Here is a 14,690-nt window from a genome sequence, read left to right on the forward strand (position 1 = left end):
TTGGGACTACAACTCCCATCATTCCTGACCACTGGTCTTGCTAGCTAGGGATGATGGGAGTTGTAGTCCCAAAACATCTGGAGGCACACTGGTTGGGAAACACTGAGATAGATGCACCAGTGGTACTGGTTCCTGTGCAAGCTGGTTTATACTGCCATTTAAACCAATCTAAGAGAAATACAGTACTGGATAAATTTGTATTTCTTCTTGGGACAGGCAAGGGAGAAAGTGTAGAAGCCAGATAACCAGGGTTCCTCCAGCTCAGTCCATGAAGGTTCTACCACGTACACCCACCATACTATGAATTCTCAAGAACCCTATGAAATTTAACAGCACAGCAACGAAGAGGCCCGTAGTGCTTGGCCATATATTATGAACCAGATGTTCAGCTGGAATAAATCAATGCAGCTCCAGCGAAGCATCAAACTAGGGTTATTTACATCAGCTGGAGATCTGGTTCTATTCATGCAGTTTCCTCTAAGAGGAAATCAAAATTCTGTCTTATCTCTTGCGTCTTTATAAGCTGTGAAATCCCTTTCCCCATCTATTTCTGCAGTCGAAATTAAATCAGTATTAAAATGTGTTGCTTGTTGCCTGTTAAGTTTCCCTTAGCCAGGGGCTGTGTGACGTTATGAGATATATATTCATGGACAATCTAACTACTGTGTGGAAGAATCAACAAGAGTCACAGATTTGGTGAATTTCACACGGGGAATAAGACTGAGAAGTTGTGTGTGGCTGGAAATAAAAAAAAAAGATACAGAAAGGTGCACTGGAAATGAGACTGAAAATTGTGCAGCCTGACCCCCGAGAGGACAAATGAGTAGGTTGTAGAACACAGTTGCCCACGTCTCTCCATCTGGACACTCAAGAGGCATTATCAGAGTTTAAGGACACATTTCTGCCCAGTCAAAAACGATGGGGTGCCAAACAGGGCTAATGTGTCCTGTCGAGAGGGGCTGTGGCCTGGGGAAGAACAAATAGTTGGCTTCAGATCTCTAGCTCTGATTAAAGTTAGCAAGGGTGCTAGCTATTGGACTACCTCATAGAACTACAGTGGTGCCTCGCTTAACGAATGACCTGCTTAACGAAATTTCCGCTTAACGAAAGGATTTTTCGAGCAGAGGTTGCCTCGCTAGACAAATTCGTTTTATGAAAAATTCGTCTAGCGAATCACAGTTTCCCATAGGAATGCATTGAAATTCAGTTAATGCATTCCTATGGGCAAAAAAAAATTTCAAAAAAATTTCAATGCATTCCTATGGGATTCGCTAGACGAATTTTGCCAGGATTGAGTGCCAGTTTATTGGCCCCCATCCAGCCCACAACCAAGCCCAGGCACCAGTCCAGCTAGCAAATGGAGAGGGAAATCTGTCTGTCTCAGGAGACTGTGGAAGACTACTACTACTACTTATTACTAGAATATATATCCCACCCTTCCTCCCAAATGGTCTTCCTACATGTGGTTCTGCAAAAACCCTATTGGTTCAGGGTTTGAGACACTTTGATCCTAAGTGGCATGCCTTTGTATCACATGCAAGAGCCTCTCCAGACCTTGCAGAAGGTGGAAACGGCGAATATTGATGCCCTACGCTACCCAACTCCTCATTTAGACCATTAAATCCTGTTCATATGTAGGAATCTAGCGCCTGTACACCAGGAACGAAAGATCACCTGTTGCTAAGCACCTACAGGCAGAGAGTATGTTGCTAAGCAGCTATAATGCAGCTTCATTTGCTGTTCTCATGCCTTCAATTCACAGACTACGTCAAAGTTCTGGGCCTTCAAATTACTAAGACACAACAAGGACAGAAGCGCTGGCAGCCCATTTGCTGTGTTCTTCTTTCATTTCCCCCTTTTAAAAGGCTCTGTAATGTCAAGACATTCGCACTGAGGATTTCACTAAAGGAGCGTTAAAAGCATTTGAAGGCTCGGGATGGAGGCAGACGCCTTCTGAGAAGGCAATACTTGAGGGAAAGCAGCAAAGATTGCACTCTTCTAAATTGCAGCCCCTCTAAATTGTAGCCCCCTTTTCCCAGTCATTCACAGGAGAACATATATAATTTGTTAAGATTGGCAGAGGTCCTCACTACCTTTGAATTTATAAGATCCAGCTTAGGATAACTGCAACATTAAGGAGCCAAGATCTTCACAGCACAACACTATAGAGTTTGCAGAAAAAAGCGGGGGAAGAGAGGGAAAGAAAAAGAAAAGCTCGAACTTTTCCAATCAGATAGTATTTACAACCTACAGGAAAGGGAGTGCCAAAACATTTCAGGGACTGCAGGACAGTTCTTGGACCAAGCCAAGAGGAAAGCATCAGGTTCAAGTTCAAAGAACACATTATAGCAATGAGAAGGAAGGCTTTTGGCCTCCTTTGGATGATTTGAAAACGATTACCATAGCAATTATCCCAGCTAGCCACATTTGCAATGTCCTTGGCAAATTAAGCTCCGGGTTTCAAGTGTAAAATGATCATGGGAAAGGCTGAATGAATCAAGCAAAGTGTAAGTAATAGAAACATGTAAATGTTTTACACTGGCAGCGTGCCTTGGTATATCCATCTTATTAATGTCCCTGACTGGCAAAAGAAAACGCTCGCTTTAGGCACTGGAACACTTTTTTCAGCAAATCTGAAACAGCACAAGAAGAAGAAGTTTGATTTTTCAGGGGTACGGGAGACATGCTCTCTCAAATCGCAAGAGCACCAGACACTTCCTTTCCCTTCAAATGCCATGCGCTGTACAATTAATAATCTTCTGACAGGTTTATACCATTGCTATTATCCTCCTAGTGCACATGCCCTGCACTACCACGAGGAAAGACCTGCTCAGCTTCTTAACAGCATCCTACTGCAAGAGAGTAATGGTAGCCTTTTCACAATCCTGCCTGAGGAGCTGGTGTGATGAACCATACGCTAGCAATCAGGGTTGACCCTGACCTTGACCCTCTTTGGAATGTCAATGTGGAGTGCTTAATTTGAGCCGTGGGTCATCCTTCACCAATTAACATAGCCTTTGTCCATTTCCCCAAGTCAAGCAGGCTGCAGCTTGAAGGAGATCTGCGGATTCAAGAATGAAGCAGCTCAGACTGGGTGCTTGTATAGGAGGACGAGGAGCTGGAGGCTCTCGGTTAGGTCCTGATCCACAAAGGTGTTTCCATGCACTTCCCTTTCCTCCCGAGTAGCCTCACTCGCAGTTAGCCAGCCACTTTGGCAGAGGCTCTGAAGTTGCTTCCTATCTTCAAGGGGCTAAACAGTGGGCATATATGCTTCCTCGTTCAATTGGCTAAGTGGATGCAACTGGTTGAAGAAAACCCAGTGGCTGAAGGGATATTTGAATCTGGATCTTTTCAGCCTAAGCTCAGCGTTCTAGCCCCTGCCCCTCCAGATCTTGTTGGCTTACAGTTCCAATAATAATAATAATAATAATAATAATAATAATAATAATAATAATAATAATAATAATAATTTATTATTTATACCCCGCCCATCTGACTGGGTTTCCCCAGCCACTCTGGGCGGCTTCCAACAGAAAAATAAAACACAATAATCTATTAAACATTAAAAGCCTCCCTGAACAGGGCTGCCTTCAGATGTCTTCTAAAAGCCTGGTAGTTGTTTTCCTCTTTGACATCTGTTGGTAGGGCGTTCCACAGGGCAGGCGCCACCACCGAGAAGGCCCTCTGCCTAGTTCCCTGCAACTTGGCTTCTCGCAACGAGGGAACCGCCAGAAGGCCCTCGGTGCTGGACCTCAGTGTCCGGGCAGAATGATGGAGGTGGAGACGCTCCTTCAGGTATACTGGACCGAGGCCATTTAGGGCTTTAAAGGTTAGCACCAACACTTTGAATTGTGCTCGGAAACGTACTGGGAGCCAATGTAGATCTTTCAAGACCGGTGTTATGTGGTCAGTCACCAGTCTAGCTCCCAGTCACCAGTCTAGCTGCTGCATTCTGGATTAGTTGTAGTTTCCGGGTCACCTTCAAAGGTAGCCCCACGTAGAGCGCATTGCAGGGAGATAACTAGAGCATGCACCCCTCTAGCGAGACAGTCCACAGGCAGGTAGGGTCTCAGCCTGCGTACCAGATGGAGCTGATAGACAGCTGCCCTGGACACAGAATTGACCTGTGGCTCCATGGACAGCTGTGAGTCCAAAATGACTCCCAGGCTGCGCACCTGGTCCTTCAGGGGCACAGTTACCACATTCAGAACCAGGGAATTCTCCACACCTGCCCGCCTCCTGTCCCCCACAAACAGTACTTCTGTCTTGTCAGGATTCAACCTCAATCTGTTAGCCGCCATCCATCCTCCAACCGCCTCCAGGCATGACCATTGGCCATGCTTGCTGGAGCTGATGGGAGCTGCAATCTGTAAAACGTGGAGGACGCCATGTTGTCTACCCCCTGCACTATCCCATACTGGCTCAGCATTTGCTTTTCTTCTTAGCTCTGCTGCTAGTGACTTTATCTGGAGCGCTGTTTTATGGATATATTCTGCATGGTCTTAAATGTCAGCCTCCTTCAGAGCCCCTTTTAAGAATTCTTAAAAAATCGTATTAATCAATCCAAACCTTCTCCTTCACTCCTCCATCTTAGGTCACCACAGGTGGTTCAGGGGGCCGTTCGGTCATAACTGTGCTGTTTCCTGGAACAAGCCTGGTTCAGCTGCAACCAATCGAGTATAGCCAACAAGCTCATCTAGGAAGCTCCGTCGAAATGACTACCATGTGCTCAACACTCACTATCCACACCTGCGCTACAGCTGTTTTAAGTGCCTCGATGACTAGCAAAACTGTCATTGTTTTATATCTATATAAAAAAAATAGTGTTCATACGACCAAGGACCTCCCATAGATGAGAGAGCATCTTCGTAAACACACAGCTGTATCCATCAGCACTAAGCAAATGGCCCAACAGCAAGAAGTGAATCAGCAACAAATCACAATCTTTTGCAGCGTTATTTAGAGGAAGTGTGATGCAATTGTGGGAGATGGCGCCAGCGTTTTGGCTATGCGTATGAGGAATATATTCTTGCCTGCCCAGAGCATTTGCACGATGGTTGCAATGAAGGGATTTCAAGGACTTCCTCTGACAGCGCCCTCCACCTTGTTTCTTTTTAGATAAAGGTAAAGGGACCCCTGACCATTAGGTCCAGTCGTGACCGACTCTGGGGTTGCGCGCTCATCTCGCATTATTGGCCGAGGGAGCCGGCGTATAGCTTCCAGGTCATGTGGCCAGCATGACAAAGCCGCTTCTGGCAAACCAGAGCAGCACATGGAAACGCCGTTTACCTTCCCGCTGTAGCGGTTCCTATTTATCTACTTGCATTTTGACATGCTTTCGAACTGCTAGGTTGGCAGGAGCTGGGACCGAGCAACGGGAGCTCACCCCGTCACAGGGATTCGAACCGCCGACCTTCTGATCAGCAAGCCCTAGGCTCAGTGGTTTAACCCACGGCGCCACCTGGGTCCCTATATTTTTAGATAGTCACAGGTAAAACCATTATGACTGGCAGGACCTTATCACTTGCCTGCACCATGTACTTTCAGCTACGAGCAGCAATGACGCGTACCTGTTCCGGCTTCAGCCCTGGAGGAACCCAAGCATATTCTTCCAAGGCACAACCTGAGTCATCATCCGAAGTCGAATTCCGCTGGAAGTCAAACATCAGCTTGGTGACGGTCTTCTCCATTTCCAAAGGCATCACTCTTTCAAAGTGCTCTGCCTGGGGACACTTGCAGTGCCGGCAAATCTTCCTGGAAGGGAAGGGGAGGAAAAAGCAAAGAGATGAAAGGTCAGCCTCTGCTGTAAGGATTTATGCCCATCAACAGAAGTTGGAAAACCCTTTTGCAAGCTCATTTTGCCTAGCGTAAGGCCATGGATTCTAGGAGGGGTAGCCTTAATTACTCCTATTCATTTTTTTTTGTTCTCCCTACTCCCCCCCCCGGGCCTGGATAAAGCAGCTGTCTATAATAAGCTTAAACAAGATGAGTGAAGTACGCTCTCCAAATGTGAACAGCAACCTGTCCTTGACAAAATGCCAATGCACCCCAAAGCCGTTTTCAATCCCTACATGATTCCTTCGTTTCGGGGCGTGGGTGTGCAGGGTGTGGGTGGGGGAAAACAATGAACACTGGACCACCCACGCTGAGCCGGCCTTGGGGGATTTAAGGGTCAAACGCATTTGATAGATGATCTGGGATACACCTCTTCACTTTCCTCTCCTTTGACAGCGCCCATAAATACACGCACAAGGCCAGATCATCAGCATGTCCAAATCCACAAGCCAAAGGACTAACACATACAGTATGCTGAACGTCAGTGTAAACAGAAAAGCTTAGCGAGGCAAATTCCATTACAATGACAGGAGATTATAAATATGGTGGTGTCAAATGAGGAGGGGGGGGGGTGGAGCGATGGAAGTCACACGCTGGCAACTGCTGCCTTGATATACGATCGCCATGAAGTCTGCTTTACAAGGAGAAGGGCTGTAGCTCGGAGTCAGCAAATACTCTCGGCATATGGGAGGCTGTGAATCTCCATCACCAGCTAAGGTGCTTCAAGCAGAAGAAAAAACATTTCCCTGGGATAACAAGGATTTCCTTGCAGCGCTTGTCTGCATGGCTCATTGAGCTGACTATGTCTGTCACACTTCTGCTGTTTCACTAACATACAAACATATGTACATCCTTCCAGAAGCCCATTTGGCTGACAGATATGGCTACTCACAGGAACCAAGGAAGCTGCCTTATGCTGAGACAAACCATCGGTCCATGTACCTCAGTATTGTCTACTCTGACTGGCAGTCTCTCTCCTGGCTGTGTAACTTGGCAACAAAGGAGATGCAGTTGGCATACGCTCAGGGTCACTTCAGTCTGCTCGCGGCTTCATATGCTTACGCATTTGAGCTTGTGCACTGTCAATAAATGCTAGGGCCTATCTCTGACACAAACAAAGCTTCAATTGAACCTGGGACTGGGCAAAGTTGAGGTTGCTGCATTGCAGAGGGTTGGACTAGATGACCCTCGGGACTCTTCCAACTCTACGATTCTATGAAAGGGACCCAGCAGAATGATAGACCTTTGGAAGGTCAATATGCACCTCTTTAAACTCTTGCAGTTAATTCCCCTTAGAATATTCTGGAGGAGAATCTCACACCTTCTTCTGCAATGCTTTGCAGACCTGTTCTGTAAAGGCAGAACATGATAGGACAAAAAACTAAGGCTGCCCATCATGCAATAAAAGAAGTCAATTTTCGTGAATTTGTTGAATTTGCACATGAGTAAAACAATAGTTTTTGTCCATGGAGTTTTCTTGGCGGGGATACTGGAGTGGCTTGCTGGTTCCTGCTCCAGGTGGATCACGTTTACTCAAAACTCAAGGTGGGAAACCTTTAGAATATAAAGGAGCATTCTCAACTTAATGTGACAGTAAAGTGCCTGTAATGAAAACAATTTTTAAAAAGATGATGTCTGGGTTAATTGGGGTACAATTATAGTCAGTTTTTAATCTATAGCAGGGGATGTATCCCCTGAAGTAAACCCTACTGAGATTACTCCCGGGGAAGTGTGTATAAGATTGTGATGTTAATCTCATCGATCACCCAATTAAACATATAGCCCTAGAAACTACTGTTCCACAGCCACTTCCACACCAGAGCAACAGAGCATATTTTTGCATGAGAGTGTTTCTGAGCATGTGTAGACTTCCCTTGACCACTGAGCTCCGGGGGAGCCTTGGTACATTTAGGACTGGAATGGAGTGGGGGCTTCTAAGGCACCCTGCTTCCCTCAGCACCTATAACTGGACCAGTAGAGCACTGCCCCCCCTCCAGAAGGCTGCACAACTTCTGCTTCTCCTGTGAACCCGCCCAGCAAACTTTCTTAATTCATTTTACCCGTCGCTTCGCATGGCCCCAGAATAAACTAACCCCCGATGCACATGAACCTAAACTTCCCTGCAACCCACGGAGCACAAATATGCACCAAGCCAAAAGGCTCTGCTAAGCCAAACCAGGGAGAGTTGCCAAGTTTTCCCATTTCCTGCTTTTCATCGGATTTGAAATACGCACAGATGCAAATACAAGCTGGGTGTCTGGTTTGCATCTAGCTAGTCAAAGCGCCTCGGCGCAGCCTCTGGCTGTTACCCTCAAAAAACAATCAGAGCACAATTTCATATGAATACTTTAATTAATCAGCTACTGTATGAAGGCCCTATACTTTTCGCTACAGCAATGGATTCAGCAGCCATCTCCATCTCTGTTTAGGATATGAGCAACTCAACATGCCTGACAATTTATTAAGCTCCGCATGCGTTCATCATCCTTCAAGCCAGCACCGGCTCTGGAGCAGCCCCATCAAATCCAGTGCCAACTATTCAAGAAAGTTGGTGGTTAGAGGATCAGAGGCTTAGTGTTTGAAAAATGGGTATTCTCATGGAACTTAGTGCTATTTCACTAACCGTCATTCCCAGGATTATTAATCACATGGATCCCTGCAGAATATGTCAGCGAGCAGCAGAAATATTTAAAGCTTAGGGAAGTCATAAAATAAACTGCGGTACCAGGAGGCAAAGTGGAAAAGAAAACAAACAGCAAATTTCTCTTTTCCCAGAGAAAAGCCAAGCAAGGTAAGTGGATGTATTATGTTCAGCAAATGCCACCCACGTCATCAGAACCAGGAAATACTGCAGTGATCTCTGGGCCTTTTCTGACATTACAGTAGTTGCAAGTGGGGAGACCGCTGCCCACTTGGGTCCTGCTGGGGGGGGGCTTCCCATCTAGTTGGTCGCTGTGACAACAGGACGATGGCCCATTGGCTTGATCCAACAGGCTGTTATCATGTTCTTTACTTCAACTACTTCCCAGGCAGCCGGGGTAACGTGAGTGACCTTGGCAATTTTGGAGAATTGCTCCTCCAGCTTGCAGGAGAGGCAACGCTGGCGAGCAGAAAAGTCTCGTGTGCGTGATCCACACCTTCTCCTGCTACCCTGGTGCGACGCTACAGCAATTTCCATGGCATCAGCAAAATGCAGAAAGAGGCAGGTAAGAAGTTGTTTGCTGACAGAACACTCCATGGGATGCAACGAAAAAGAACTGGCCAACGGACACACCTCTCCATAAGGTGTTACCTGTGCGAGGTCATAGTATTTCAGCTTCTCTTGCCTCATGTCCAGGCCTGACGTTAATGGCCAGCAGGGTCAGGCATCTGCTGAGAGGGCCGAGTGCAGGACCCATTGACCAGAGCCCCCAGAGCTGCTGCAGAGAGGAGGTAGGCTCACTGAGGAAGGGAGTCCCATGGACTCTTTCTCATGCGCCCTGAAGCTAAACGCTGGAGCTGCTGTCATTGCTCCTGCTAAGTCTGTCTCAGGAGCTAACTGTAAAATCTATTCCCCTTGTAATCATTTATCTCCTCTTTTCTCTTATGCCCCAGTATTATTGTTGTTGTTGTTGTTGTTGTTTAGTCGTTTAGTCGTGTCCGACTCTTCGTGACCCCATGGACCAGGGGTTCCCAACAAAATTTTATCGAGGACCCCTCATCGAGCCGCTATTGTGACAAGGACCCCCATTAATTCCTAATCCTAAAATTAAAAAGTGAGAGCCAAATTAAGAGTCTTTTTATATTTTATATTTATACGTTTTTTACAGTTACAACAGAGTACTCCATCAGTATACACTTAGTTTTAATTTTAAGTTCTTAATGAGATGAGTTAAATCTGTCCTTTGAGTCCATTATTTCTGAAATATTAGGTTCCAAACTTGAAACTTTCACTCTGAAATCTGACTGCATGTCGAGCCGATTCCTATATTTGTTTTTCATGAAACACATGGAAGAAAATGCTTGCTTTGTTTACAAACACTACTGTTTTGCAAAGAGGCAGCGCACGCCAGGGAGGAGGGAGGGGAATGGAGAAGACAGGGTACCTGCACAGTAGCACACAAATGGAGCCGACGCGCGCAAAGCATCTTGGGAAGGTGAGCGTTAGTAGAATGCGCGCGCTGCCTCTTTGCAAAACAGTAGTGTTTGTAAAGTGCCATCTAATGGCATACAGCAGAACTACTGCCTCTATCTAATTCTAGTTTTGCGCTAGACTCTGCTCATGCAGGAGGCGGCCAAAACAAAAAATCTGTTATCATACAAAATATATTTAATATATTTTTATTCTAATAGCATCTTGCGGACCCCTCTGGCATAGCTTGCGGACCCCTGGGGGTCCCCGGACCACCTGTTGGGAACCACTGCCATGGACCATAGCACGCCAGGCACTCCTGTCTTGCACTGCCTCCCGCAGTTTGGTCAAACTCACGTTGGTGGCTTCGAGAACACTGTCCAACCATCTTGTCCTCTGTCGTCCCCTTCTCCTAGTGCCCCCAGTCTTTCCCAACATCAGGGTCTTTTCCAGGGAGTCTTCTCTTCTCATGAGGTGGCCAAAGTATTGGAGCCTCAGCTTCACGATCTGTCCTTCCAGTGAGCACTCGGGGCTGATCTCCTTCAGAATGGATAGGTTTGATCTTCTTGCAGTCCATGGGACTCTCAAGAGTCTCCTCCAGCACCATAATTCAAAAGCATCCATTCTTCGGCGATCAGCCTTCTTTATGGTCCAGCTCTCACTTCCATACATCACTACTGGGAAAACCATAGCTTTAACTATACGGACCTTTGTAGGCAAGGTGATGTCTCTGCTTTTTAAGATGCTGTCTAGGTTTGTCATTGCTTTTCTCCCAAGAAGCAGGCGTCTTTTAATTTCATGACTGCTGTCACCATCTGCAGTGATCAAGGAGTAACTGTGGAGAACTTCTGGAGAACCTCAAAGCTTGTTGTCTTGGCAGCCACGGAAATCCTGAGCCACTGCTGACGGTGAGGCAGATGTTCTTGAGGTCTCCAACATCACCACAGATCCCACTGCTGCTCAGGCAGGGAGACTGTTAGGCAGCGGAGTGGAAAGTACACTATCTGCCTTGACCCTTGGGCCCAGTTTCAAGCACAAAGAAACCACCCATATGGTTTCCATTCTTCAGTCCTGCAAGGTGCAGCCTGTAAATTGGGCCAGTATTGTCATAAATCACCACTTTATTAAGGAGAGGGAGCTGAGGCAAGGAGGTAGCATCTGCAGATGTAAAGCCTCCAGTTCTCTTCACTGTCGGTAGACACATTGTAAACCAGAGGAGTATTTCCCTCCCCACCTTCAGACCCAAAATTTACAAAGTAGAAGGCTGGTTTGCTCTGAGCCCTGTTTAACTGGTGCATCCAAACCCACAAGAGAACTGAAGCTGCTTCAAAGTGGGTTGACAGGGAGGCGAACCTCAAAACATCTGGTCAATTAGATTTATCTCCCCCTGTTTAAAGTGAGACTCCACGGGATTAATCTGAGCTAGGCCTACTCCTCCAACGGTTTAGTCATAACCCAGCCAAGCCCCGCTGCCCAAAGGTGATTTCAAAATAACCTTATTAGCTTCTCACCTGCTCCTGAGGCGAGGAGAGATCAGGGCTTCCTTAATCTGCTTAAACTCCTACTGTTTTTATCCCTCTCTCTCGCTGTGTGGAAAAATCCCGCACTGGAATGCGAGCAAAAAAAAAGGTGTAACTAGTGGACAGCGCATTTGACATTGGCTGGCAAAGGCCTGGGTTCAAATCCTTGCTCAGCTAAGAAGTAAAAGAGCTGGGGGGGGGGGTTTAAATGAAAAAAACAAAACCCTGAAGAGGTGAAGGCCACATTTTCAAAACTAGTTGGATGGATTGAGATCTCTGCCATAAACAAAACTGGGACTGTACCCCTGGATTCATGAACGCCCATGACACAGAATATTGTTTGTAACCGTCCTTCCATCCTCCTAATGGAAAGCACAAGAGAGAGAGAGAAAGAGAGAGAAAGAGAGAGAAAGAGAGAGAAAGAAAGAGAAAGAGAGAAAGAGAGAGAGAGAGAGAGAGAGAGAGAGAGAGCAGCTGACAGTGCAATTACTGTTATGCTATGCAGCAGAGATAGGACTTAGCCAATGGAACACATGAAGGAAGAATGTACATGTCTGGAAAAACTCACAATTCTTGGCTAGCATGTCAAGAGCGTTACCATATAAAGAAAAACAGCACAGAGCAGGTGGGGGGGCGGGGAGAGAGAGATGCATGCTCTTACAAAAATATAAGAGGGGTGGCGGTGGGGGAACCCATTAATTTGATAAGCCCAGACTCAAGCACAGCTTATAACAATATTTGCTCTTTGATTAATAGGCCTTTTATCTGTGCAGTGCTTTTTTTTTTAAAAAAAAAAGCACAGCTCTCCCGGCCTTCCCCAATGGCAGAGAACTCCAGGGTTGTTAGTGAAAACAGTATCTATATTTTCTGTAACAACTAGAAAGCCAAGCTGTTCTCTCAACGTCTCTCTCGTTTCCAAGAATTCCCTTTGGCTTTGTTATGGGATGGAATTCTTGAACACACATTTCTCACCAAAGGCGGAGGGAGCCTGAGGATCTGAAAACGCAAACGTTTATTCTGTATACTGACCACGGGGCTTGAAGGCTCACCTAGCTCAGAAGGAGCGTTTCTTTAGCAAAGGGACCTCGGAGAAATAAACACTTCTTGTCAATCAAATGCTTATTTTGTTCACGTACACAGGACATTGCTTTGTGTCTGTCTGTCTGTCTATGTGCATGAGAGAAGGAAGGAGGGAGAAAGGGAGGCCTGCAAATATAATTCTTCAGTCAATTCATTTGCTACCAAGGAGATTTGCTGCCAAGGAGTGTGGTGGAGTCTCCTTCTTTGGAGGTCTTTAAGCAGAGGCTTGACAGGCATATGTCAAGAATGCTTTGATGGTGTTTCCTGCTTGGCAGGGGGTTGGACTGGATGGCCCTTGTGGTCTCTTCCAACTCTATGATTCTATGATTCTATGATTTTCATGATTCTGTAGCATCAACAGTTGCGTAGTAGCAAAGGAACTAAAGAGCTTCACCATAGACTTGCCAGTCCTGCAAACACTGAACAGGACCAAATTTTTGGTCCAACTTTTCCCCATACTCATTTGCCTTTGGAGCAACATGTTTAATATTCAATGGGGTTCCATAAATAATATTGTTAGAAAAGTTGAGTGCCTCCCTCTCTCTCTGCCGAGTGGTGGCAAAAATCCATGAGGTTCCAGACACTCACCCAGGGTCTGTGTTCCTCTGGAGAATTGAGACAGAGTGGAGACTGCCATAGATTTAAGAAATACGGTTCATTCACCTATTTACAGTCTGCGTGGCGGGAGTCCAGATCTCGCAGCATGGTTATTTCAAGAGGGACTTGTACCTCACATCAATGCAGCCCTAGAGCCCAAGGCATCTCCTCCCAGCCAGCCTGCAGCCAGCCTACCCAAGATGGATCCCAGTCTTCCTTCCTTCTTCTTCCCAGCAACCCTTGCTCAGGATTCTCTTTTCCTGTCACCTTACATCCAGTTATGCTGGCAACCTTCCAAACCCCCAGTCTATGTTCACACCTCACAGCAAGGGGGGCGGGGTGAGGACAGTTCTCTTGCACTGCCAATGGCCCTCAATGGCCCTGTATTGTTTCTTAATGGCCCTAGCTTGGCCAGGTCATTTTAGATAGGCTAGCTCAGGAATTCCTCTTCAGCTTCTATTTCCCCCTTCACTTCCCAAATAATCAAAATCTTACCAATTATTAATTCCTAGTGTTTAGCCCCACCCCCACCCCAAATCTATACCATTAGGACAAAATGAGCCAAGTACATGTTAGATAGAGGTCACTTTGCAAAGGACCGAACTGTTGTCCAAAGTACTCGGCTTTTGATGTAGTGTATGAAGCTCTGTATGAAATCAGCCCTGAGTGCTCACTGGAAGGACAGATCGTGAAGCTGAGGCTCCAATACTTTGGCCACCTCATGAGAAGAGAAGACTCCCTGGAAAAGACCCTGATGTTGGGAAAGATTGAGGGCACAAGGAGAAGGGGACGACAGAGGACGAGATGGTTGGACAGTGTTCTCGAAGCTACGAACATGAGTTTGACCAAACTGCGGGAGGCAGTGGAAGACAGGAGTGCCTGGCGTGCTATGGTCCATGGGGTCACAAAGAGTCGGACACGACTAAACGACTAAACAACAACAACATGAAGCTGTTCAATAGATTATATTAATGACCTGTGGAAAAAAACTGAGCATGCTAGCGCTCTTCACAACCCCAAGTTAGACAACCTGATTTTTGCTGAATCTAAACTACTAGATACCCAAGATTTAATGCAAATAAATCTCAAAAGGGATCTCGCCCTAGTTTTTATGTATGTTATTGTTTATTTTTGGATATTTGTAGCCTGCTCTTCAGTCCACAAAGACGCTGAGAGAAATGTGCAAAAATTAAAAAACAACAATTAAATGCAAATATCAAATGAAAGAACAAAATGAGAAAACAGTACAGCGCAGGCAGAAAAAAAAGGGTGTCAATGCAGAAATCATACAAATTAAGTTAGTTTTCCATCAGTTTTCCCTAGACAGATCAGCAATGGACTATGTTAAAAATTGGTAATGTAAAAAACATTTTGGGGAGGAAAAAGCAGTGGAGAGGCAGGCCAGGCCACCTTGTGTTAAGGAGCATATGCAACTTTGTCATTATTTAAGCATGTTGACCACTGACTCTTGTACAAATACTTAAGTTGTGACACAAGACGCAGCAGGACCTGCAGTTCTGGGAAAGGTTCTTTAACCAGCAGCAAAA

At 46.0% G+C, this 14,690-nt stretch overlaps 1 protein-coding gene across 2 annotated transcripts in view; it reads right to left on the reverse strand.

The window, feature by feature from the left end:
- PRICKLE2 (prickle planar cell polarity protein 2) overlaps nucleotides 1-14,690 on the reverse strand; it is a 197,413-nt gene that overhangs the window by 83,714 nt on the left and 99,009 nt on the right. For both annotated transcript variants that reach the window (XM_060271301.1, XM_035106742.2), the window contains exon 2: nucleotides 5,571-5,754. In XM_060271301.1, the coding sequence (XP_060127284.1) occupies nucleotides 5,571-5,702 (132 nt within the window). In that variant the 5' untranslated portion in view covers nucleotides 5,703-5,754. The remainder of the gene's footprint in view (nucleotides 1-5,570; nucleotides 5,755-14,690) is intronic.

Source organism: Zootoca vivipara, chromosome 2 (assembly GCF_963506605.1).
Source record: "Zootoca vivipara chromosome 2, rZooViv1.1, whole genome shotgun sequence".
NCBI lineage: Eukaryota > Metazoa > Chordata > Lepidosauria > Squamata > Lacertidae > Zootoca > Zootoca vivipara.